Source organism: Heterodontus francisci, chromosome 34 (genome assembly GCF_036365525.1).
Source record: "Heterodontus francisci isolate sHetFra1 chromosome 34, sHetFra1.hap1, whole genome shotgun sequence".
In the NCBI taxonomy this organism is placed as follows: domain Eukaryota; kingdom Metazoa; phylum Chordata; class Chondrichthyes; order Heterodontiformes; family Heterodontidae; genus Heterodontus; species Heterodontus francisci.
In genome coordinates this window covers 8,837,057-8,859,757 of record NC_090404.1, presented here as the reverse complement: position 1 = coordinate 8,859,757, position 22,701 = coordinate 8,837,057, and the positions used below count along the sequence as shown (strand labels likewise).

The 22,701-nt window shown below is 50.5% G+C and overlaps 2 protein-coding genes and 1 pseudogene across 2 annotated transcripts; 2 read left to right on the top strand and 1 right to left on the bottom strand.

Annotated features, from left to right (window-relative positions):
* LOC137348587 (zinc finger protein 721-like) overlaps positions 1 to 15,133 on the top strand; it is a 140,006-nt pseudogene extending 124,873 nt beyond the window's left edge.
* LOC137348586 (zinc finger protein 850-like) lies at positions 14,237 to 17,569 on the top strand. Its single transcript, XM_068013871.1, has 2 exons — positions 14,237 to 14,338; positions 15,045 to 17,569. The coding sequence occupies exons 1-2, from the start codon at positions 14,237 to 14,239 to the stop codon at positions 17,010 to 17,012; spliced, it is 2,070 nt and encodes a 689-aa protein (XP_067869972.1). The 3' UTR covers positions 17,013 to 17,569.
* Positions 17,570 to 21,295: 3,726 nt separating this feature from the next.
* On the bottom strand, positions 21,296 to 22,475 carry LOC137348585 (zinc finger protein 22-like). Its single transcript, XM_068013870.1, has 2 exons — positions 22,102 to 22,475; positions 21,296 to 21,341 (listed from the first exon to the last, which is right to left on the bottom strand). The coding sequence occupies exons 1-2, from the start codon at positions 22,473 to 22,475 to the stop codon at positions 21,296 to 21,298; spliced, it is 420 nt and encodes a 139-aa protein (XP_067869971.1).
* Between the last annotated feature and the right edge of the window lie 226 nt (positions 22,476 to 22,701).

Here is a 22,701-nt window from a genome sequence, read left to right as displayed (position 1 = left end):
GCGGATACCGCATGCTCCTTTTCCAGGGACACCCGGGCGCGAACGTAACCGCGGAAGAGGGGCAGGCAATCGGGGAGGACGGACCCCCCGACGGCCCGCAACCTGGACCTGTGAATTGCCACCTTGGCCAGGCCCAGGAGCAGACCGACGAGGAGATCCTCCTCCCGGCCCGAGCCCCTCCGCACCGGGTGCCCAAAGATCAGGAGCGTGGGACTGAAGTGCAGCCAGAATTTGAGGAGCAGCCCCTTCAGATACTCAAATAGGGGCTGCAACCTCGCACACTCCATATAAATGTGGAACACGGACTCGTCCAGGCCGCAGAAAGTACAGCTGGCCTGGGAGTCCGTGAACCTACTTAAAAGCCTATTGCACGGGACTGCTCTGTGCAGCACCCTCCACCCCAGGTCCCCGATGTAAAGGGGGAAGACTCCCGCGTAGAGAGACCTCCATCGGGGTTTCCCCTCGCCGCCAGATGGCAACGCGGACCGCCAGGGCGTGTCCGGCCGGCTGACGAGGGCGAGGAAGTGGAGAGTGTGCAGGAACAGCCCGTACAGGAAACCCCTCCGCGCCGATTGGAATGGAACGGAGGGCATTTCCGAGAGGCGGCTCGGGTTGTGCGGGACCGGCTCCCGAGGAGGGTTTCGGGGCCTGGGTCCGATGAGCAGTTCCGGCCGAGCGGGGGTCGGCTCGGCCGGGATCGCTCCGCACTCCCGAGCCCCCTCGCCACCCGCAGTGAGGGGCGTCCCGGGGGTTTCGGCTACTCCTCCGCCCGCCGGACCGTCCCCGGAGTCGGCCGCCCGGACAGCCGAGGCGCTCTCCTCCGCCGGCGGGGGAGCGCCCTGACTGGAGGCGACCATGTTCCAGACTCGGAAAAGATCCCGGTAAAAGACAGGCAACTCCCTCAGAGAGGCGCGGCTAACGAACTCCACCGGGAGCTGCGTGTCGTCTTGAAGGCAGTGACACTGGCGGAAAAAATACGTCGCCAGCGCACACCATCTGGGAGGACGCTCGACGTACAGGTATCTCTGCAGGGTCCGAAGGCGGAGAGTCGCAGCCTGGGTGCGGACGCACACCAGCGACTGACCGCCCTCCTCGATCGGGAGACTCAGGACCGCGGCAGAGACCCAGTGTTTCCTCTTGCCCCAGAAGAAATCGACGAGTTTCTTCTGGATCTTGGTGGCAAATACAGGGGGCGGGGCCAAAGTGACCAACCAGTACCACAGCATGGAGGCCACCAGTTGGTTTATGACCAACGCTCGGCCCCTGTAGGAAAGCACTCGGAGCAGTCCTGTCCAGCGCCCCAGCCGAGCGGTGACTTTCGCCTCCAACTCCTGCCAGTTTGCCGGCCAGGCTTCCTCAGCGGGGCTAAGGTGGACTCCCAGATAGAGGAGGTGCGTGGTGCTCCACGCAAAAGGTGTCATCTCCTCCGGCAGGGAGTCCACCCGCCACTGACCAACCAGGAGTCCGGAACATTTCTCCCAATTGATCCTCGCGGAGGACGCGGCAGAAAAGGTCTGCTGGCAGTCGCGCATCCTCCGCAAGTCAACGGGATCTGTGATTGCGAGGAGCACGTCGTCGGCGTAAGCCGAGAGGACGACCCGCATGGCCGGCTCGCGCAGAGCCAATCCCGTCAACCTCCTGCGAAGCAGGCACAGGAAGGGCTCCACGCAGATGGTATACAATTGGCCGGACATGGGGCACCCCTGACGCACTCCTCTCCCAAATCGAAGGGGCGCCGTCAAGGACCCGTTAACTTTGACTAGACACTCTGCGGCGGCGTATAAAAGTCGGACCCGGGCCACGAAATGCGGCCCGAGTCCGAAAGCGCGCAGAGTCCCGAAAAGGTAATCGTGATCCACCCTGTCGAACGCCTTCTCCTGATCGAGGGAGAGAAAGGCGACCGACTGACCAGTCCTCTGGGAAAGATGGATCAGGTCCCGGACCAGGTGGATGTTGTCCTGGATGGACCGGCCCGGGACCGTGTAGGACTGGTCGGGGTGGATCACGTGGGCCAGCACGGAGCCCAGGCGGGTAGACATAGCCCGGGCAAAGATCTTATAATCCGTGCTGAGGAGGGAGACCGGACGCCAGTTTTTAAGCAGGCGGAGATCGCCCCTCTTCGGCAGCAGGACGATGACCGCCCTGCGCCACGAGAGGGGCATCTCCCCGGTCGCCAGGCTTTCCCCCAGGACCCGCGCGTAATCGTCCCCCAGGACGTCCCAGAACGCCCTGAGGAACTCCACGGTCAACCCATCCAGCCCTGGGGATTTGCCCCTCGAGAGCTGGTGGAGGGCGCCAGTCAGCTCCGCCAACGTGAGCGGAGCCTCCAATCCTTCAGCGCCCTCCGGGCTGACCTGCGGCAGGTCCTCCCACAAAACTCTGCGCGCATCCTCGCTGGACGGATCCGGAGAGAACAACGCACTGTAATAAGTCCGGACCAGGAGGCCCATTCCCTCCGGATCCGTGATGGAGGATCCGTCGTCGGCCAGCAGCTCGACGAGCTGCTTACGGACCCCCCGCCATTTTTCCAGCGAGTAGAAGAAGGGAGAGGCGCGGTCCAAATCTTCCAGGATCTGGATCCGCGACCTCACGTACGCGCCTCGGGACGCTATGAGCTGCAGGTCCCTCAGCGCGCCCTTCTTCTCTTTGTACGCCTGCCACAGAGCCGGGTCCGCGACGGCATGACCGAGGCGGGACTCCAAGTCGAGCACCTCCCTCTCAAGGCGCCCGATCTCGGCTTCCCACCTCTTGGTCGACCCCTTCGCGTACTCCTGACAGAAGACGCGGATGTGAGTCTTGCCCACATCCCACCATAGCCTCAAGGAGGGGAAGCCCCCCTGCTTCCTTCTCCAGTCGGCCCAGAATCGACAGAACGAGTCCCGAAATCGCACGTCCTCCAGCAGCCGGTTGTTAAAGTGCCAGTACGCGGACCCCGCCCGCGTGCGGAGCGGAGTGAACTCCGCCCACACCAGGCGGTGGTCCGAGCACGGCACCAGCCGCATGGAGGCCGCCGAAACGCGGGAGACGTACGCCTGCGAAATGTAGAGGCGGTCGATTCGCGACCCCCCTCCTCCAGACCTCCACGTGAAGGCGCTGGAGTCGGGATGGAGATTCCGCCAGACGTCCACCAAGTTAAGGGAGCTGATCAGTCCCCTCAACTTCTCCACCGACGCTTGGCCGCGCTGGGGACCGGAGCGATCCCCCACCTCGAGGGTGCAGTTAAAATCCCCCCCGAGGATGATACACTCGCCGCTATCGATGGAGCTCAATAGAGCGGACACTTCTTCAAAGAAGCGCGCTTGCAACGCGCCGGGCCTGGGCGCGTACACGTTCACAAAGTGGAGCGGCACACTACCCAGGCGAACGGCGAGGTGGAGCAAGCGGCCCGGCACTAGCTCCTTGACCCCCAAGATCTCCGGCTGAAAAGTCGGGGCCAACAAGATAGCCACCCCACTAGAAATAGGGGTGAGGTGACTCATGTAGACCCCACCCTGCCACTCCAGGAGCCAGGTGGCTTCGTCTCCCGGAACGGTGTGGGTTTCCTGCAGAAAGCTCACCGCGTATCTCCCTTCCCTAAGGACTGAGAGATTGTGAAATCTGCGGTGAGCCCCTCTGCTGCCGTTGATGTTGAGGCTGGCTATGGTTATCTTCATGTCAAAGGTACTTAAAACCCGTCACCAACAGCTCACTGTGAGGAGGGAGTGGAAGTGCACCTGGCCCTCCACTCCCCCAGCAACCCATTGAGGAACACATTAAAACGGCGCCTCTCAACCAGTTTCACGTCCGCGCGCTTGCCCGCTATCTTAAGGGCGGCACGGACGGACTGGATGATCAGCGCCAGATTCGACCAACGGTCGAGGGCCAGCTGAACTTTATTGCGGCAACCTCTGCAAGCCGCGAGGAAATCCCGGAGTTCCGCCGTGGGGATGAGAGGAGATTCGGTGGGAGGCACGAGGGACTCCACCACCTCACTGGCGATGGAATCAAGATCATCCTCCGTGCCCCGCACCGAATCCCCATCCTCCTCCGGGTCGTCACCGCCAGCGGCCGACACATCCACCACACACTGTGGGGCGGACGTCCCGGCCGCGCCAGCTGGTCCCGCCTCCGTCACGATCCCACCCCCAGGATCGATGGCGGAGGAGTCCTCTCTGGGTTCTATTGTGAAACTGGAGCCTGTGGGCGCCAGCGGTTCAGGACCCCCCTCCACCTCCATCCCCAGGCCAATGACTGGTCCAGGGGAGACAGAAGTTCCGGACTCCGGGAAACCAGCCGGAGCCGAGACTGGAGGCGGCGAGAGGAGGCCATCTCCTGCTCCGCCAGCACCCACAGGCCCAGCAGATGGGACAGCATTCTCAGTTATAACTGGGTCGGGTGTCTCCTGGTTGGTGGTGGACTCCGGCTGGGAGGCCCGACCCTCTGGGGCCTCGCCCTCCCCTTCATTCAGGACACCCGACCCAGTAGCAGTGGCGGAATGGGCGGTTTCCCCAGGCTCCCCCACCACAAGCAGGGCCCCACTTACTCCTTTAGGAGGGGCCTCACGTACCGGGGCCATCCCCTCCCCTCCATCCTGAGGAATAGGGAGCACCTGCCCGGACTTTGCAGCTTTGGTGGTGGCGGTAGGGGGCACCTGAGGACCAGAAACAGGAGGCAGCTCCCCTCCAACAGATGGGCCCTGCACCTCAGGGCCCTGTGTTATTTCTGTGGAGGGGTGCCTTCTCCTCTTTTTCGCACTTGGGCGCGGAGATTCAGAGACCTCCATGTCATCAGAGGCCTCCGCCTCCGCACCCTTTTTTCCTTTCTTAGTCACTCTGGGCCTGAGCCCAGCCCTGGGACAGGTGGATTCCATGGGAATGGGCTTTGGGCTGAGCTCAGGCTCGGGTTGAGTCAAAGTGTCCAGGGGACACGCCTCACGATGTTTCTTTTTTCCCCGCGTCTTCCTTACGCTCGGACGGACGCTCCCCTCCCCGCCAGAGGCTGTGAAAACCACAGCCTCCGGAACCGACTGAGCGGTGTCTGTTGGATGTGCGGGGGGAGTGGGAGGAGGTGCTGTGGAACCACTCTGGGCCGCCGAGGTGGAGCTGGCGGCCGGGAGGTTGGGGCAGTTCTTCCGAACATGCCCCACCCCCTTGCAGACGTGGCACCGCGCCCCGTCCGAGGTCCAAAAGACGCGGTAGGCCGTCCCCTGGAACTCCACATTAAATTGGCCCTCCGTGTCCTCCTCCCGCGCCAGCTGCATAAATAACTGGCGGCGGAAGGAGTAGACATGTTGGAGGCTGTGCTCCCGAAGACCAAGCCGGACTGGGGTGATCCCCGACCTCACCTACCCCAGATGGTGCAGGTGGGGGAGGAGGAGCTCACTGGGAATGAAGGGTGGGACGTTGGACAACATTATCCGATGCGCAGTGGCCCCCAGAGGGTCCACTGGCAGGAAGGTCCCCCCCACAGTTACTCAGGGCCAGGGACACCGCCCGCTCGGTCTTCAAAAAGAACACAGCCTTCCCATACATCTTTGAGGCCACAACAATGGCCGAGGGGCCGACAACCACGGCCATTGCCTTAACGCAGGCCTCAATAGACATGTTGGGGTGGGGATAGCTCTTCACCCCATGGCTGCATGTCAATAATTTAAAGGGTGACGGGGCCACGTGGGCAGCCACAGAAGCTGCAGCTGCGTAGGTAGTAGAGGGCCCCGCCACCAGTGATGAAGGGCTTGCCATGGGTCCAAGAGCTAAACCCACCCCAAATTGTGGACTTGCACACTAAATAACAGATTCACAGAAAAATTTGAAAAGACAAACAAACAAACAACAGGTTAGTGGAGAGGCTGAGGTAAGAGAGGAGAGGCAAAGGCAGGCTGGAAGGGATGACTTGCTTTCTGGAGGTGGTGCTCACAGTACACTTAAAACAAACAGTCTTTGAAGTTGGTCTTCCGGTCTTCTGGTTGGGGGAGTCGTCTTCACCTGGGTCAGCTGAAGCTGCCCAGGCACTATCTATCCCCTTCCGTCTGTTTAGCTGGGCAGCTTCAGCTGACCCAGGCTTGGCAATTGGGGTGGGGAGGGAGCTTCCCTGTGTGCTTTTGCAGCAGCACAGACTCCTGTTGAATTGGCAGCCCCACCCCTTGTTGTTCCAGCCACTTGTTCCTCCCCCAACAGTCCAAAGTAAATTACTGGTGTTCAGCACCCACCTCCAGACAAAGCCTTGTTTCCAACAAAAAAAGAATGTCATTTTCTTCTCTTTTAAAGGTGATTGTTGTTGGAGTTTTCCTCTGCTTGTTTGTAGAAGCTCTCCCTTGCTCAGTGCAGCTCCTCTCTCCACCTCTGCAACCTCCAACTGCCACCAGCACTGTCAGCTGCACCTCGTTGAGGCTCTCAACACTCAGGCTCCCAAATCAGAGAGCAGCCAACCCCTGTGCTGTACCTGTCCTGGGAGTGTTTGATGGGGACAGTGTAGAGGGCGCTTTACTCTGTATCTAACCCCTTTTTTTTTTTCAAGGGGGCCTTTATTCCTCAGGCCCCCTTTATATACATTTTACATAAATAACTTTATTAAAATAGGTGAATAAAACAAAACTCAAATCAAAATACAATTTTTGGCATCTCTGTACTCCAGCCCCTGCGGTGCCCACCCATCGTGGAAGGCCTCAAGTGAACCACTGGACACCGCATGCTCCTTCTCCAGGGACACCCGGCAGTGAATGTAACCTCAGTAGACGAACAGGCAATCAGGGCGGACAGACCCACCGACGGCTCGCTGCCTGGACCAATTGATCCTCGCAGAGGACAGGGCAGAAAAGATCTGCTGACGCCTGTCTCCTGGAACGGTGTGTGTTTGCTGTAGAAATCTCACCACATGCCTCCCTTCCCTGAGGGCTGAGAGATTGTGAAATCTGCGGAGAGATTCACTGCTGCCATTGGTGTTGAGGCTGGCTATGGATAGCTTCATGTCAAAAGTACTTTGATCCCATCACCATCGCCTCATCGTGAGGAGGGAGTGGAAGTGCACCTCACCTTCCATTCCCTCATCAATCCAGAGAGGAATGCTTTGAACCGGCACCTCACAACCAGTTTCATGCCTTTGCCCTACCCCCACTTCTTGAGGGCGGCTTGGATGGACCAGATGATCATCACCAGATTTGACCACCGGTCAGGGCCAGATGAACTTGGTTGCAGCAACCCCTGCAGGCAGCAAGGAAGTCCCCGTGTTCCGCAGTGGGGATGAGAGGAGCCTCAGTAGGAAGCACGAGGGATTCCAGTGCCTCACTGACAATGGATTCAACATCGTCTTCCGTGCCCCACATCGATTCCCCATCTGGGTCATCACCCCAGCGGCCGACACACCCACCACACACTGTAGGGCTGATGTCCAGGCCACACCAGCTGCTCCCTCCTCCGTCAAGATCTCATCTCCAGGATCGATGGCGGAGGAGTCCTGTCTGGGTTCTTCTGGGGAACTGGTGGCTATGGGTGCCAGCGGTTCAGGAACCCACTCCACATCCGTCCCCGGGCTAGTGAGCGGCCCAGGGGAGACGGTTGTTCCCGACTCAGTAAATGCAGCCGGAGCCGGGACCGGAGGTGGAGAGAGGAGGCCATCTTGGCAGACGGGGCACTTTGCAAATTGGCCTCTGGTAGGGTACATCCTGGGCAGCAGCATCAGGCTGCTGGGAGAGTTGACCCTCACAGGTCTCGCACCCACTCAGGACACCCGACCCATTGGCTAAAGAAGAGATTTCTCCTATGGGCTTCACAGGCTCCCCTGCCACAGGTGGACCCTCTCCCCCCTCATCAGGAGTTGCTAAATTAACAGGGGTTTCTCTACCCTGACAGGCAGAGGGCTGACGCTTAGGGTTCGAGGCCCTGATGGTGCTGGCGGTGGGGGGAGCTCATGGACCCGTGCTAAGAGATGGACCCACAACTCATGGTGCCCTTCAGGAGAGGCACCTCCTCCTTTTATTCCAGGAGGGGTGCTGAGGCTCAGAAATCTCCATCTCAGTAAAGGTTTCTGCTTCAACCTCAGCAACCCTCCCCCGCTGCCCAGATTCCTTGGGCCTGAACTCAGCCATGGAGCAGGTGGGCTTCCTGGATCAGACTTAGGGCTGAGCTCAGGATCAGGATGTTGGGTATTTTTTTTCTGCCTTTATCTAGCGGTTTGAACATTGCGTCCCTGCGGACACGGTCCACTTTCGATCTCCAGATAAAGCGGAATATGGTTTGGGTGACCACCACGGTGCAGGAGTTGGGTATGGACCAGAACTTACCACGTACAGCAACACAGACAGCAGCTCACACCTAATGACCAGGCTCTTACCCACGATGGAGAGGGAGCGTTGCTCCCAAATGACCAGTTTCTGTTTCACCATGGCTGCTCGCTCCTTCCAGTTTTTGGTGAACACCCAACCCCTCCAAACCATATCCCCAGCACCTTCAAGTAGTCTGACCTGACAGTGAAGGGGATAAAGGATCGGTCGGCCCAGTTCCCAAAGAACAGTGGCGCAGTGGTTAGCACCGCAGCCTCACAGCTCCAGCGACCCGGGTTCAATTCCGGGTACTGCCTGTGTGGAGTTTGCAAGTTCTCCCTGTGTCTGCGTGGGTTTCCTCCGGGTGCTCCGGTTTCCTCCCACATGCCAAAGACTTGCAGGTTGATAGGTTAATTGGCCATTAGAAATTGCCCCTAGTATAGGTAGGTGGTAGGGAAATATAGGGACAGGTGGGGATGTGGTAGGAATATGGAATTAGTGTAGGATTAGTATAAAATGGGTGGTTGATGGTCGGCACAGACTTGGTGGGCCGAAGGGCCTGTTTCAGTGCTGTATCTCTATAAAAAAAAACAATGTCTCACTCTTGTCATGATTTACTTTGGTTCCCGAGGTCAGTTCAAACTGGTCACAGGTGCTCATCAACCAAAAGCGAATCCGAGCAGAAGACAGCGGCATCATCCATGTACAGGGAAGCTCCAGCATTGTTTTTTTTTCCAAAAATATACTTTATTCATAAAAATCTGTAAAAAAAATACATTACATAACAGTTCCAAGTTGACATTCCAGAAAGTGCAAAAGAGATCAGTTTTCTTCAATACAGAACGTGAGTTGCCTCACAACCCTTCCATTCTATTTTACATGCAATGTATATTTGCATTACACAACAAAACCACATTTTGGTGCTTACAACCCAAGCGGTTTTACACAGGTTCCAGCCCCTTTGTTCACTGTGGTGGGAGGACCTTACACAGTGGCCTTTCCCCGTTGAGCCTTTGCGGCATCTGCCCAAAGCTTTAGTGCGTCCCTCAGTACATAGTCCTGGACCTTGGAATGTGCCAGTCTGCAGCATTCGGTCGTGGATAACTCTTTTCACTGGAAGACCAGCTAGTTTCCGGCAGACCAAACAGCGTCTTTCACCGAGTTGATAGTCCTCCAGCAGTAGTTGATGTTTATCACGGTATACGTCCCTGGGAACAGACCGTGGAGCACAGACTCCTGCGTTACCTGAAATGTTAATTCTGCTTCTATCTCCACAGATGCTGCCAGACCTGCTAAGTTATTTCCAGCACTTTCTGTTTTTATACTGGATCCCCTTCATTGGCTGAAATTCTGCACCATTTTGCAACCTGATTTCTCAAAAGCAGAGACTTTAAACAGATGAAGCCCTGTGCATGTGGAGCAACATTTGTTAGTGAAATGGATTAATTCAGGACAGACAACAAAGATTATTTGAGGGAATAACAGTGTAGTGAGAAGGAAATGCAGATGGATTGTCAGCAGGGGGCTTGTTCATAAAATTAAGGCTCACGGTATTATTGGGCAAGATCATTTTCGCTGGAGATTCCAACAGGTGATGGACAGAGACATTTACTGCTGGAGCCCATTCAAACTATAGGAGCCCAGCGCGCAGGCGCGGGGGGGGGGTGGCTAGACTGTATCTAGAGCATGCGCAGTATCACTTTGATCAGAGTATTGCGAGTGCTGGAGACGATATGCAACGGGTGAGAGTCGGCGGGGCGCAGGGGAGGAATGGAGCCGTCGGTTGGGTGGGGTGACTTCAGAAACACCTGGTGTAGGCCGCAAGCTATGAATAAGAACCTCCAGGTCCCGCGTTTGCAGCTCCGAAGCTTTTGCCTGGAAATAGGCCGAGTATAACAGCCGCCATCTTGGCTGAGCGAGGAGCAGAGCGCATGCGCGGCGATCTTGGTGACGACACAGTGGGCGGGGCTTCAGTGTCCCAGTGACCAGGAGAGAAAATCATTGATTTGATTCTCACTCTGCAACACAGGGGCTGGAGAACTGAACCCAGTCATAGAGGGAGGGAGAAAACTGGCAGTGGAGGAAAGAGATGGTGCGATGGGTTTGGATTTCAGCACAGGGAGGAGGGAGAGTGTGTGGGACAGGGATTTACAGCTTTGGGGAACAGAAGAAAAAATGTTCTCTAGAAACCAGAATTGTCTGTTCAGAATTTCTATCCTGCACTGACAGCGATGACGTGTAAACGCATTTTACAGGTTGTTAGAGGGGGAGGATTTGCAGACATTGATTTTATTCTCACTCTGCTCAGTGGCTTTCCCACCATCTCTCCGGAGGTTACTTGACTTGTCTTCCGGGAGAGCAGCGGATCTGTGAGAAGAACACGGAGCGAGGAGCAGATAAATAGACCCCGAGGATCGCGGCCGAGAGCAGTTACCTTCCGGGAGAACAGCGGACCTGCGGGATGAACATGGAGCGAGGAGCGGATAAATAGACCCCGAGGATCGCGGCCTAGAGCACTTCCCTTCCGGGAGAGGAGTCCAGGCACGCCAGAGTTTGACGACAAAGTGAACGGTGACATCACAGAAAAGCTGCAAGGTGATTGGTTGGTGAGTAACTGCTGCTGGGGAATAACTAAATAGCTGGGTTAGTACACCACTGTTAGGGTTCGTGTGTAAATAGCTTAATAATAGGGAACAAGTGAGGAGCTGGAGTTTTTTTGAATGAGGTTTATTTTAACTAGTGAACTGTATTGATTTTTAGTAGGATTTATCAGTACTAGTAAGGATTAATTAATAATTCTAAGCTGTTGTAGTATTGGTAAGGTTTTCTTTAGCAGTAACAAAGGGTCAACTAATAAATAAAGGAATGGCAGCGATGCTTCAACCTCAAGAGTGCACCTCCTGTGCTATGTGGGAGCTCCAGGATGCTTCCCATATCCTGGAGAACCATTTGTGCAGGAAGTGTTGTGAATTGAAGCAGCTTGAGCTCCAGATTTTGGAACTTGAGCAGCAGCTGGCGATACTGCAGTGCATTCATGAGGATGAGAGCTACGTGGATAGCATGTTTATAGATGTGGCCACCCCATAGCTTGAGAGTATGCAGGGAGAGAGGGAATGGGTAACCACCAGACAGTCAAAAAGAATCAGGCTGCTGAGTGCATCTCACTCTCCAACAGGTATTCAGTTCTGAGTACTGAGGAAAGTGATGCTTCACCTGGGGAATGCAGCCAGAGCCAAGTCCATGGCACCAGGGGTGGCTCAGCTGCACATGGGGGTACAGGGAAGACTGGAAGAGCCATAGTGATAGGTGATTCAATAGTCAGGGGAACAGACAGGCATTTCTGTGGCCACAGATGTGAATCCAGGATGGTGTGTTGCCTCCCTGGTGCCAGGGTCAAGGATGTCACTGAGTGGCTGCAGAGCATCCTGAAGGGGGAAGGTGAACAGCCAGCATTTGTGGTCCACATTGGAACCAAGGACATAGGTAGAAAGAGGGATGTGGTCCTGCAGTCAGAGTTTAGGGAGCTAGGTAAGAAATTAGCAAGCAGGACCTCAAAAGTAGTAATCTCCGGATTACTCCCAGTGCCACGCGCAAATGAGTATAGAAATAGAAGGATAAGACAGATGAATACGTGGCTGGAATGATGGTTCAGGAGGGAGGGCTTTAGATTCCTGGGACATTGGGACTGGCTCTGGGGGAGATGGGACCTGTACAGGCCGGATGAGTTGCACTTGAACAGAGCCGGGACTGAGTTCCTTGCGGGACCTTTTGCTTGTGCTGTTGGAGAGGGTTTAAACTAGTTTGACATGGGGATGGGGACCTGAGGGTAGACTCAGCTGGGACAAAATCAGAAATTAAAATGGAAGGTGGAAAATTAATGTATGAGTCTGGAAGACAGAGGAAACAAGGGTTAGAAAATTAAAAAAAAAGTTTGGCAGTGCTCAAGGGTATCTACTTCAATGCAAGGAGTATAATAAATAAAGCAGATGAGCTGAGGGCACAGATAGACCCGTGGCAGTATGATATCACAGCTGTTACAGAAACATGGCTCAAGGAGGGACAGGATTGGCAGCTCAATGTTCCTGGTTACAGGGTTTTCAGATGCGATAGGGAGGGGGATAAGAAAGGAGGGGGAGTGACAATTTTGGTCAAGGAAACTATTGCAGCTGTGAGGAGGGATAATATGCTGGAAGGTTCATCAAATGAGGCCATATGGATTGAGCTAAGAATTAAACAGGGGCAATCACACTGCTGGGAGTGTACAATAGACCCTCAAACAGTCAGAGGGAAATAGAAGAGCAGGTATGTAGGCAAATCTCTGAGAAGTGCAAGAAGAATAGGGCAGTAATAATAGGGGATTTTAATTACCCCAATATTAACTGGAATCGTTTTAGTGTGAAAGGAATTGAGGGAGCAGAATTCTTGAGGTGCATTCAGGAGAACTTTTTTGCCCAGTTTGTAGCAAGTCCAACAAGAGAGGGCGCAGTTTTAGACTTAGTTTTAGGAAATGAAGATGGTCAGGTGGAAGGAGTGGCAGTGGGAGAGCATTTTGGTGGTAGTGATCATAGTTCAGTCAGTTTTAATATAATTATGGAAAAGGACAAAGATAGAACAGGAGTTAGTGTTCAATTGGGACAAGGCCAATTTTACTAAACTGAGGAGTGTTTTAGCAAAGTGGACTGGAAACAACTACTTGAAGGTAAATTAGTGTCGGAACAGTGGGCGGTTTCAAAGGGGAGATTCAAGGGGTTCAGGGTACACATGTTCCCACAGAGAAAAAGGGTGAGGCGGCCGAATCTAGAGCCCCATGGATGTCAAGGAACCCACAGGGTAAGATAAGGCAGAAAAGGAAAGCTTATGTCCGACACCGAGAACTCAATACTACAGAAAGCCGAGAGGAGTGTAGAAAGTGGAGGGGTGAAATCAAAAAGGAAATTAGGAAAGCAAAGAGAGTGCATGAAAGAATGTTGGCATGCAAAATCAAGGTGAACCCAAAGATGTTTTCTCAATACATTAACAATAAGAGGATAACGAAGGAGAGAGTAGGGCCAATAAAAGATCAAAAGGTAACCTATATGTAGAGGTAGAAGATATTGGTATGGTTCGTGTCTGAGCCAGGCGAAAAACGATCTACCTATTCTAATCCCAGCTTCCAGCATTTGGTCCGTAGCCCTGCAGCTTATCGCATGTGAGGTACATATCCAGCTCCTATTGAATGAGTTGAGGGTCTCTGCCTCAACTACCCTTTCAGGCAGAGAGTTCCAGACCATCACCACCCTCTGGGTGAAAAAGTTTTTCCTCATCTCCCCTCTAATTTTTCTACCAATCACTTTAAATCTATGTCCCCTCATCACTGACCTCTCTGCTAAGGTGAATAGACCCTTCACCCCCCACTTTAACAGTCCCCTCAAAATTTTATACATTTCAATCAGATCTCCCCTCAGCCTTCTCTGTTCCAAGGAGAACAACCCCAGCCTATCCAACCTTTCCTCATAGCTGCATTTTTCCAGTCCTGGCAACATCCTCGTATATCTCCTCTGTACCCTCTCGAGTGCAATTACATCCTTTCTGTAATGAGGTGAGCAGAACTGCACACAGTACTCAAGTTGTGGCCTAACCAATGAGTTATACAGTTCCAGCATAACCTCCCTGCTCTTGTATTCTATACTTTGGCTAATAAAGGAAAGGATTCCATATGCCTTCTTAACCACCTTATCGATCTGTCCTGCTACCTTCAGGGTCCTTCACTTCCTCTGCATCTCTCAGTATTGCCCATTAATCGTGTATTCCTTTGCCTTGTTTGACCTCCCCAAATGTATCACCTTACACTTCTCCAACTTGAATTCCATTTGCCACTTTTCTGCCCATCTGACCAGACCATCAATATCTTGCTGCAGCCTACAGCTATCCCCCTCGCTATCTACCACATGGCCAATCTTTGTGTTGTCCGCCAACTTCTTGATCATGCCCCTACGTTTAGTTCCAAATTGTTAATAAATGATGGAGGAAGATGTGTTGAATGTGGAGGCCAGTGGGATAGAAAGCGAGAATGTAGGGAACCCTATTGTGTTTCTGGGAGATGGGGAACGGGTGCAAACAAAAGTACAGGAAATGGAATGGAACAGGAAGGAGGAGGCCGGAGGGAGCGGGTTAATAAACCCTAGGGCAATGCAGGCTTCACACACACAGAGTGCAGCCCAAGGTCCCCATGATAGAACAAGGAACATTATCCAGTTTACAAACACCCAGTGTAGGCCTCAAACTCTAACTAAGAATCTACTGGTCCTGCGTTTTCACCGAGCAGGACGGCAGCTGTGGGGCTTCTCCCAGTGACAGGCCTGGGTTAACAGTCACCATCTTTATAAGAGGCAATGTGCAGCAGGGCGTATGCGCGGCCATCCGGGGCCAGGAAGCAGGAGGAGAGAATGTTGTGAATTTCTATCCATGACTGACAGTGATGGCTTTTGTAAACTCCTTTTACAGGGAATTAGAAGGGGAGGATTTAAAGACAGAAAACACAAACCAAGCAGCAGATCAAGATCTGACAGTCACACGATTCATCAGGACCTGAATATCATCGGCCTTTGAATGTGGAAGGAGAAATATTTGTCTGTTCTGTCTGTGGGAAAATATTTCAAACATCAGTGTGACTGGAAAAGCACTGAGACGCACACACCCGAGTGAGAGTGTTCCAGTGCACTGACTGTGGAAAGATCTTTAACCAGTTACACAACCTGACAAAGCCTCACACCATTCACAGCTATTCACCAGTTTTGTGTGTGGAAAAGGCTTCAAGTGAGCGTCCAAGCTGGAGATACACAAGGATACTTGCACCACGGACAAACCGTGGAAATGTAGGGACTTTGAGAAGGGATTCAATTCCCCGTTGCAGCTGGAAATTCATCAGCTCAGTCACACTGGGGAGAAGTCGTTCATTTCCTCCGTTTGTGGGCAGGGATTGACTCGGTCTTCCGACCTTCCGAGACAGCAACTTGTTCACTCCGATCAGAGACCCTTTCAATGTTCTGACTGTGAGAAGATATTTAAAAGCAAAAAGAAACTACTGATACACCGGCGAGTGCACACTGGGGAGAGACCATTCCTATGCTTCGTGTGTGGGAAGGGATTCACCCGTTTATCCACCGTGCTGACACATCAGCGAGTTCACACTGGGGAGAAGCCGTTCATCTGCTCTTTCTGTGGGAAGGGATTCACTCTGTCATCGAACCTGCTGACACACCAACACACTCACACTGGAGAGAGGCCGTTTACCTGCTCTGACTGTGGGAAGGGATTCACTAATTCATCAAACCTGCTAAAACACCAGCGAGTTCACACTGGGGAGAGGCCGTTCACCTGCTTCGTGTGTGGGAAAAGATTCACACAGTCATCTGTGCTGCTGAGACACCAGCGAGTTCACACCAGGGAGAGGCCGTTCACCTGTTCCGTGTGCGGGAAAGGATTCATTCTGTTATCCACCCTGCTGAAACACCAACCAGTTCACACTGATCAGAGACCTTTTAAATGTTCTGACTGTGAGAAGAGCTTTAAAAGCAGAAATGAGCTGCTGCAGCACCAACAAGTTCACACTGGGGAGAGGCCGTTCACCTGCTCCACGTGTGGGAAAGGATTCACTCTGTTATCCACCCTGCTGAAACACCAACCAGTTCACACTGATCAGAGACCTTTTAAATGTTCTGACTGTGAGAAGAGCTTTAAAAGGAGAAATGAGCTGCTGAGACACCAACGCACTCACACTGGGGAGAGGCCATTCACCTGCTCCGTGTGTGGGAAAGGATTCACTCAGTCATCGAGCCTGCTGACACACCAACACACTCACACCGGAGAGAGACCGTTTACCTGCTCTGACTGTGGGAAGGGATTCATTGATTCATCAAGCCTGCTGACACACCGGCGAGTTCACACTGGGGAGAGGCCGTTCACCTGCTCTGCGTGTGGGAAGGGATTCACTCGGTCATCCAACCTGCTATCACACCAACTAGTTCACTCTGATAACAGACCTTTTAAATGTTCTGACTGTGACAAGAGCTTTAAAAGTAGAAATGATCTGCTGAAACACCAACGCACTCACACTGGGGAGAGACCATTCACCTGCTCCGAGTGTGGGAAGGGATTCACTCATTCATCCTCTCTGCTGAAACACCAACTTGTTCACACTGATCAGAGACCTTTTAAATGTTCTGAATGTGAGAAGAGATTTAAAAGTAAAAACAAGCTGCTGCTACATCAACACATTCACACTGGGGAGATGTCATTCATCTGCTCCGTGTGTGGGAAAGGATTCACTCAGTCATCGAACCTGCTGACACACCAACGCACTCACACCGGAGAGAGGCCGTTTACCTGCTCTGACTGTGGGAAGGGATTCATTGATTCATCGAGCCTGCTGAAACACCAGCGAGTTCACACTGGGGAGAGGCCGTTCACCTGCTCCGTGTGTGGGAAGGGATTCACTCGGTCATCCAACCTGCTGAAACACCAACTTGTTCACACAGATAACAGACCTTTTAAATGTTTTGAATGTGAGAAGAGCTTTAAAAGTAGAAATGATCTGCTGAAACACCAACGCACTCACACTGGGGAGAGGCCGTTCACCTGCTCCGTGTGTGGGAAGGGATTCACTCGATCATCCTCTCTGCTGAAACACCAACTTGTTCACACTGACCAGAGACCTTTTAAATGTCCTGACTGTGACAAGAGCTTTAAAAGTAGAAATGTTCTGCTGAAACACCAACACACTCACACTGGGGAGTGACTGTTTACCTGCTCCGAGTGTGGGAAGGGATTCGCGAAATCATCAAACCTGCTGAGACACCAGCGAGTTCATCAGTGTGCAGTGGGACCAGAAGGGTAACATTAGTAGAATTAGGATTAGAATGTATTAATAAGTTTAGAAGAATCACTATAGTTGTGAGCAGCCCGTTGGATGATGGGATACTTGCTTGACCACTATGCTTTAACTGTACAACTCTATTTAATTGCCTCCACAGTCTGTGTAAACATGCTGTCCTTGCTGCACTAATCAAAGAGATAAGGGGAAAGGCTGGAGACGATATAAGCAGTAAACCATGGGAGCTGGCAGCTTCAAGGTTTGGGAGGAGGTCGCAGGAGAATGTTTGTGGGGCAATACAATCCAGGTTATTGATCAAGCTGCAGTCCTGGAATGTGTCGGGATGGTGTGAACAAATGAGTAATGGTTATTGTATTCTATAAATGTGTGCTACAGACTCTGTTTCACTGAGAAACTCTTTGGGTGAACCAGAGAACTTCTCCCCTGTACCGTGCTTGATTAAAACCCTTTATTTGCTTTAATCCTGTGGACTCGAGAGTGGTTATATTTTCTCCACAACAATTTGGCATAGTCGGCAGGATCCTCAAGGCTCAGTCGCTGGTGCCCAGTCAATCGTCAACCTCCGAGAGCGGGTGAGTACATTTACTTTACCACCCATTAGATAGGGAGGTCAGCACTCGGGATGGGGAGCTGGCGGGTCGATTTGAGGATCCGAACCAAAGAACAGGTCCACGGGTGGAGGAACTAAAGATGGCACAGTGCCAGGATCGCGGTTCCTTGGGTAAACAAGGAGGTAATTTCATTCTCGGGGTTAACCAGGCAAAATAAGAACGATCGGAGAGGAAACGAGAGGTCCGTTTCCCACGCAGGAACGATCGTAGGGTAGCGAGAGGTCTACCCACACAAATAGCAACAATGGTCAGATTATAAAACAGCAGCCATGGCAAATAAGGGTGTGGAGTGGGAACCCAAAGGGTCATTCACCAAATTTTTGGCAGCCAATAACAAGAAGAACTTTAGATAAAATGATCAGGAAGGTTGGGATCCCTCGTGAACCCCAGATAAGCATAAAGAATGGTGGAAAGAACAGACAAAGGGAATCATTATATTTTGCTAGTGCAATCTTACCATGTGTCAGGCTGGAAAGTCTGAATTAGCCAGGCTAACTCAGGAAAAGAGACAGTTACAAGTGTTAGAAGGGCGAGAGGCAGAGTGGGAAAGTGAGAGGTATCAGGTTGGGGTTAGAGGGACAATTTAAACAAGATGCTTTAGTGAAATTTAAAAATGAGTAAAAACAAGTTACTGTGCCTTTGTTCACATCTGTATGAATGTTGGACGCTTCCACGACTTTATGTCCTTGACTGTGTAGCTTGTGTGCTGCAGAGCTAGCAGCCGTTAACCCTTTGTTGTCTGGCTTTAATGTTGAAAGTATGAGTATGTTACTTGATCTATTCTTGCACATGTATATTTCTGTGGGAACCTCGAGTCATGTTTTGGGTGTGAACTAGTTGAACCTGTGTGTGTTCCTTGGGCTTGGGACTGGGAATTTAATGCAGATTTTTGGTACTTTGAATTCATAACCCATTACAGGAATCAATCTTTCTAAGTTGTTTGAAATTAAGCATGTGATAACTGAGTGTGTTCATTTCAATTTAAGATTGTGCACCCAGAAATGGGATATCAAAGCTGAATTACATTTTAAAATAAAAATGGTGGTTTAGTGTTTTATCTTAAAATTATTTTATTTTAAAATTTATTTTAAAAGTTGGTTTTGAAACTGAAAAAGCAATGCACAATTTTGTAAGAGATAAGCTTCAGTCTTGAAGGCTTGGAAATGCCTGGCAGAAATCCAGTTTGAAGTTTTTAAACGCTTTGCTTTAATTGGACCAAAGTTTCAAATCTACAATTGCTTTTTTGCAGTTTAAAGATATATCTTACTGACTGTTAAAGGATAAATAAAGGAGATACTGGGAAGATTTTAAAGTTAGTTTAAGAGGCTGGTGTTAAGTCTTCATTGTAAAAATAACTTTTTCTTTAGTTTTTGGTTTATTACAGTCATTTGAAAAGGCAGCGGAAGAAAGAACATGAAAATGACGTAATTTACCTTTTCTTTTAAACAAGCACGTGTTATTCTGTTCTATGTATACTTAATATGCATTGGTTTGAATTAACTTTGAATTATTAAGGTTAACTGACCTGTTAAGGTGGGAAAACTGAAATTTCATTAGTGACCACAAGAAACTTCAAAGTTATTTTCTCATGGTATGAGGGAGTATTTAATTCCAGATATAAGGCTTGCTCATATATAACATTGGCAGTTTTGATTTTTAAATGGTTAGTGCTGTGAATTGGAATTTGGAATCATTTTTGTTGTATTTTTTAAAAATCCTTGAGTTAGAAACCTCTTACAGAACGTTAAAAGTTTGGAAACAATTGGAGTTTAATCTAAAATGCTTTGAGGTTTTAGAGGAAAATCAAAATCTATTTTTAAAAAAGCAGTCTAAGTGTTTCTATGAATATAGAGAAGTGTTTTTTTTGGGAAGAACGCCATGGAACAGTGACAAAACCTGTCACTCCAGCAACACTGTTATTTGAATTTGGGATAATTATGAGATGCAAAAAGTCCAGTGTAATTTAGATTTAGATTTAGAGATACAGCACTGAAACAGGCCCTTCGGCCCACCGAGTCTGTGCCGACCATTAACCACCCATTTATACTAATCCTACACTAATCTCATATTCCTACCACATCCTCACCCATCCCTATATTCCCCTACCTATACTAGGGGCAATTTATAATGGCCAATTTACCTATCAACCTGCAAGTCTTTTGGCTGTGGGCGGAATCCGGAGCACCCGGAGGAAACCCACGCAGACACAGGGAGAACTTGCAAACTCCACACAGGCAGTACCCAGAATTGAACCTGGGTCTCTCGAACTGTGAGGCTGCAGTGCTAACCACTGCGTCACTGTGCCACATTTAAGAAACTAACGTCATCTAAGATAAAGAACAAACAAATAAACAAAGGATAAAACAGAAAAGTGATTTGTAGCTCTGTGTCATGGGCACATAAGGCCAAGAGAGTGGGTGCGTAGCAGTCATGAGGAAAGATAAATGATCTAAGAAGGTGAGCAGTAAATAACTTGGGGTTATTTTACCATTTTAGGGAACTGTCCTGAACAGACTTGGGCAGGAGTCAGGAAGAAAACTCGTGTGTGCATAAGTTTCTGTTTGTGTATTGTTTTAGTGTCCTGGGATATCCTTGTCTGTGTGTGTTAGCTCCGTCTGTGTCACTGAACTGATGGATTATTAACCCTCTGGCCTGGTCCTGATAGCTGTATGAAATGGATGAGAAGCTGTTAAAGCACATGTTTTGTTTTGGCAAGGGAAAGAGAGAAGGGTTCCTTTAAGGGGGATGATAAATATTGATACTCAGCACTGTCAATTCGATTGTTCCAGTGGGTGAAAACCTCGAAGACCACCCTTTCCTTCCCCCATGCTTGTGAGAGGCTGCTGTTTGGCAGATTTAAATGAAGGACCACTGATGAACTTTATTTCCTTTGGTTTCTTTCTTTAATCTTAAGTTGTTAAGTTGAATGAGTGTTGCAGAAATTGTGTGCAGTAATGTATGTGTGTAAGTTTCATGTGCATTCTTCCCTAAAGGGTGGTTACACAAAAGGGGTGTCAGCACATTTAAAAAAAAGAATTTCACAATGAGGAATATCAGTTGGATCAAAAGGAATTGCAGAATCACACAGGATTGTTACAGTGCAGAAGGAGGCCATGCGGTTAAAAGGAAGAGATTTGACAAAGGGATCTAAAAAGCTTGGAATTTTGAAACATTGTCAGAGGAAAGAGAAATTCCCTCAGTCCCATTCCCTGCCTTCTCCCCATAACCTTGCACATTGTTCCTTTTCATCTAACTGTCTAATTCTCTTTTGAATGCTTCAATTGAACCTGCCTCCACCACTTTCCCAGGCAGCGCATTCTAGATCTTAACCATTTGCTACATGAAAAAGATTTTCCTCATGTCACTTTGGAAGGTGTAAACAAACTAAGTATTTAAGTTGTAATATTTGAATTGAGATTTCTGGCCATAGCTCGTGGTTTGTTCTGTCTTTGTAGGACAAGGGGTGGTGACATCATCACTAGTCCATCTGAGAACGTTCGGCCCATCCCCTTTCAGACTAGCAGGAAGTTAACCCTTTCCACTAGCAGCTTAAGCTAACCATACAACTTTCAAAATTCATTGCAACAAGATTGCTGACAGCTTCAGGAATTTGAACAGACATCTACAATGAATTAAAGATGATGAATTAAATTCATTTGAGCTGGTGTTCTAACCTGAAATTTGAAGAGATTCTAGGAAAACAATAAAACCACACACACGGTCTTGGTGGTTTCTGTTTGGACAACAGTAAATATTGGACTAAATATGAAAACAACTCATTGTGTGTTAGCTCAGAGGTTTGGTACAGGTATATCCTGTACAGCTAGATTGTAAAAGGAAAAATCTTAAAGTGATGGGATTGGTACTGTATTTTCCAGAAATGCCCTATGGGATGACATCACTCCCAAAGGCCTCAAGTCAAACTATATAACTCACATTATGTTTCTGCCAACAGGACAGCCATCAGCATATCTCTTAATTATTTTGTTTCAGGTAAACCACTAAAGCAATGGCAGAGCAGTGGGTAGCAGTAATGGTGATCACCCTCCTGGTAACCACGGCAACATGGGAGGCACCCACTGTAAATATCAACATGCCTGCATCCAGGACAGTACATGCAATGGGAACTGGACTAGGCCATTCAACCCATCGAGCCTGCTGCACGAGTCAATCAGATCCTGGCTGATCAATTAGTCACCATTACCTTAGTGGGCTGAGGTTTATTAGCCGAAACAAACCCCAACCATCAGAATGAATAGTTTCAGTACTGGATGTGAATAACAGCAGAATCCAACCTCTGCAGTCACTTGTGAACTCACTGGTGTCTCAGCAGGGTGGAAGACTGAGTGAATCCCTTCCCACACATGGAGCAGATGAACGGCCTCTCTCCAGAGTGAACTCGCTGGTGGGAGGACTGAATGAATCCCTTCCCACACATGGAGCAGGTGAATGGCATTTCCCCAGTGTGAAGTTGCTGGTGTGTCAAAAAGGTGCGAAGACACCTCCCACAAACAGAGCAGGTGAATGGCCTCTCTTCAGTGTGAATGTACTGGTGGCTCAGCAGGTGAGATAACCGAATGAATCCCTTCCCAGACACTGAGCAGGTGAACGACTTCTCCCCAGTGTGAACTCGCTGGTGCATCAGTAGGGTGAATGATTGATTTCCACAAACGGAGAAGGTGAACAGCCTCTCCCTGGTGTGAATGCACTGGTGTCTCAGCAAGAGGGATAAATTAATGAATCCCTTCTCACACATGAAGCAGCCTTTCCCCAGTGTGACTGTGTCGATGAGTTTCCGGACAACTGAATCCCTTCCCACAATCCCCACATTTCTATGGTTTTGCCATGGTGCAGGTGTCCTTGTGTCTCTCCAGGTTGGATGAACAGTTGAAGCTTCATCCACACACAGAACACGTGTACAGTTTTCCCCCACTGTGAATGATGCAATGTTTTTTCAGGTTGTGCAGCTGGTTAAAGTTCCT

What these genes read in the sequence shown, in the direction of transcription:
- LOC137348586 (XM_068013871.1), top strand. Translation starts at nt 14,237, where the DNA reads ATGGAGGAAGATGTGTTGAATGTGGAGGCCAGTGGGATAGAAAGCGAG. An exon ending in GGGAACGGGTGCAAACAAAA is followed by an intron (nt 14,339 to 15,044) that starts GTACAGGAAATG and finishes TGAGCGTCCAAG; the next exon opens with CTGGAGATACACAAGGATAC.
- LOC137348585 (XM_068013870.1), bottom strand. Translation starts at nt 22,475, where the DNA reads ATGTGTGAGAAGGGATTCATTAATTTATCCCTCTTGCTGAGACACCAG. An exon ending in CGAGTTCACTCTGGAGAGAG is followed by an intron (nt 21,342 to 22,101) that starts GCCGTTCATCTG and finishes AATTCATTGTAG; the next exon opens with ATGTCTGTTCAAATTCCTGA.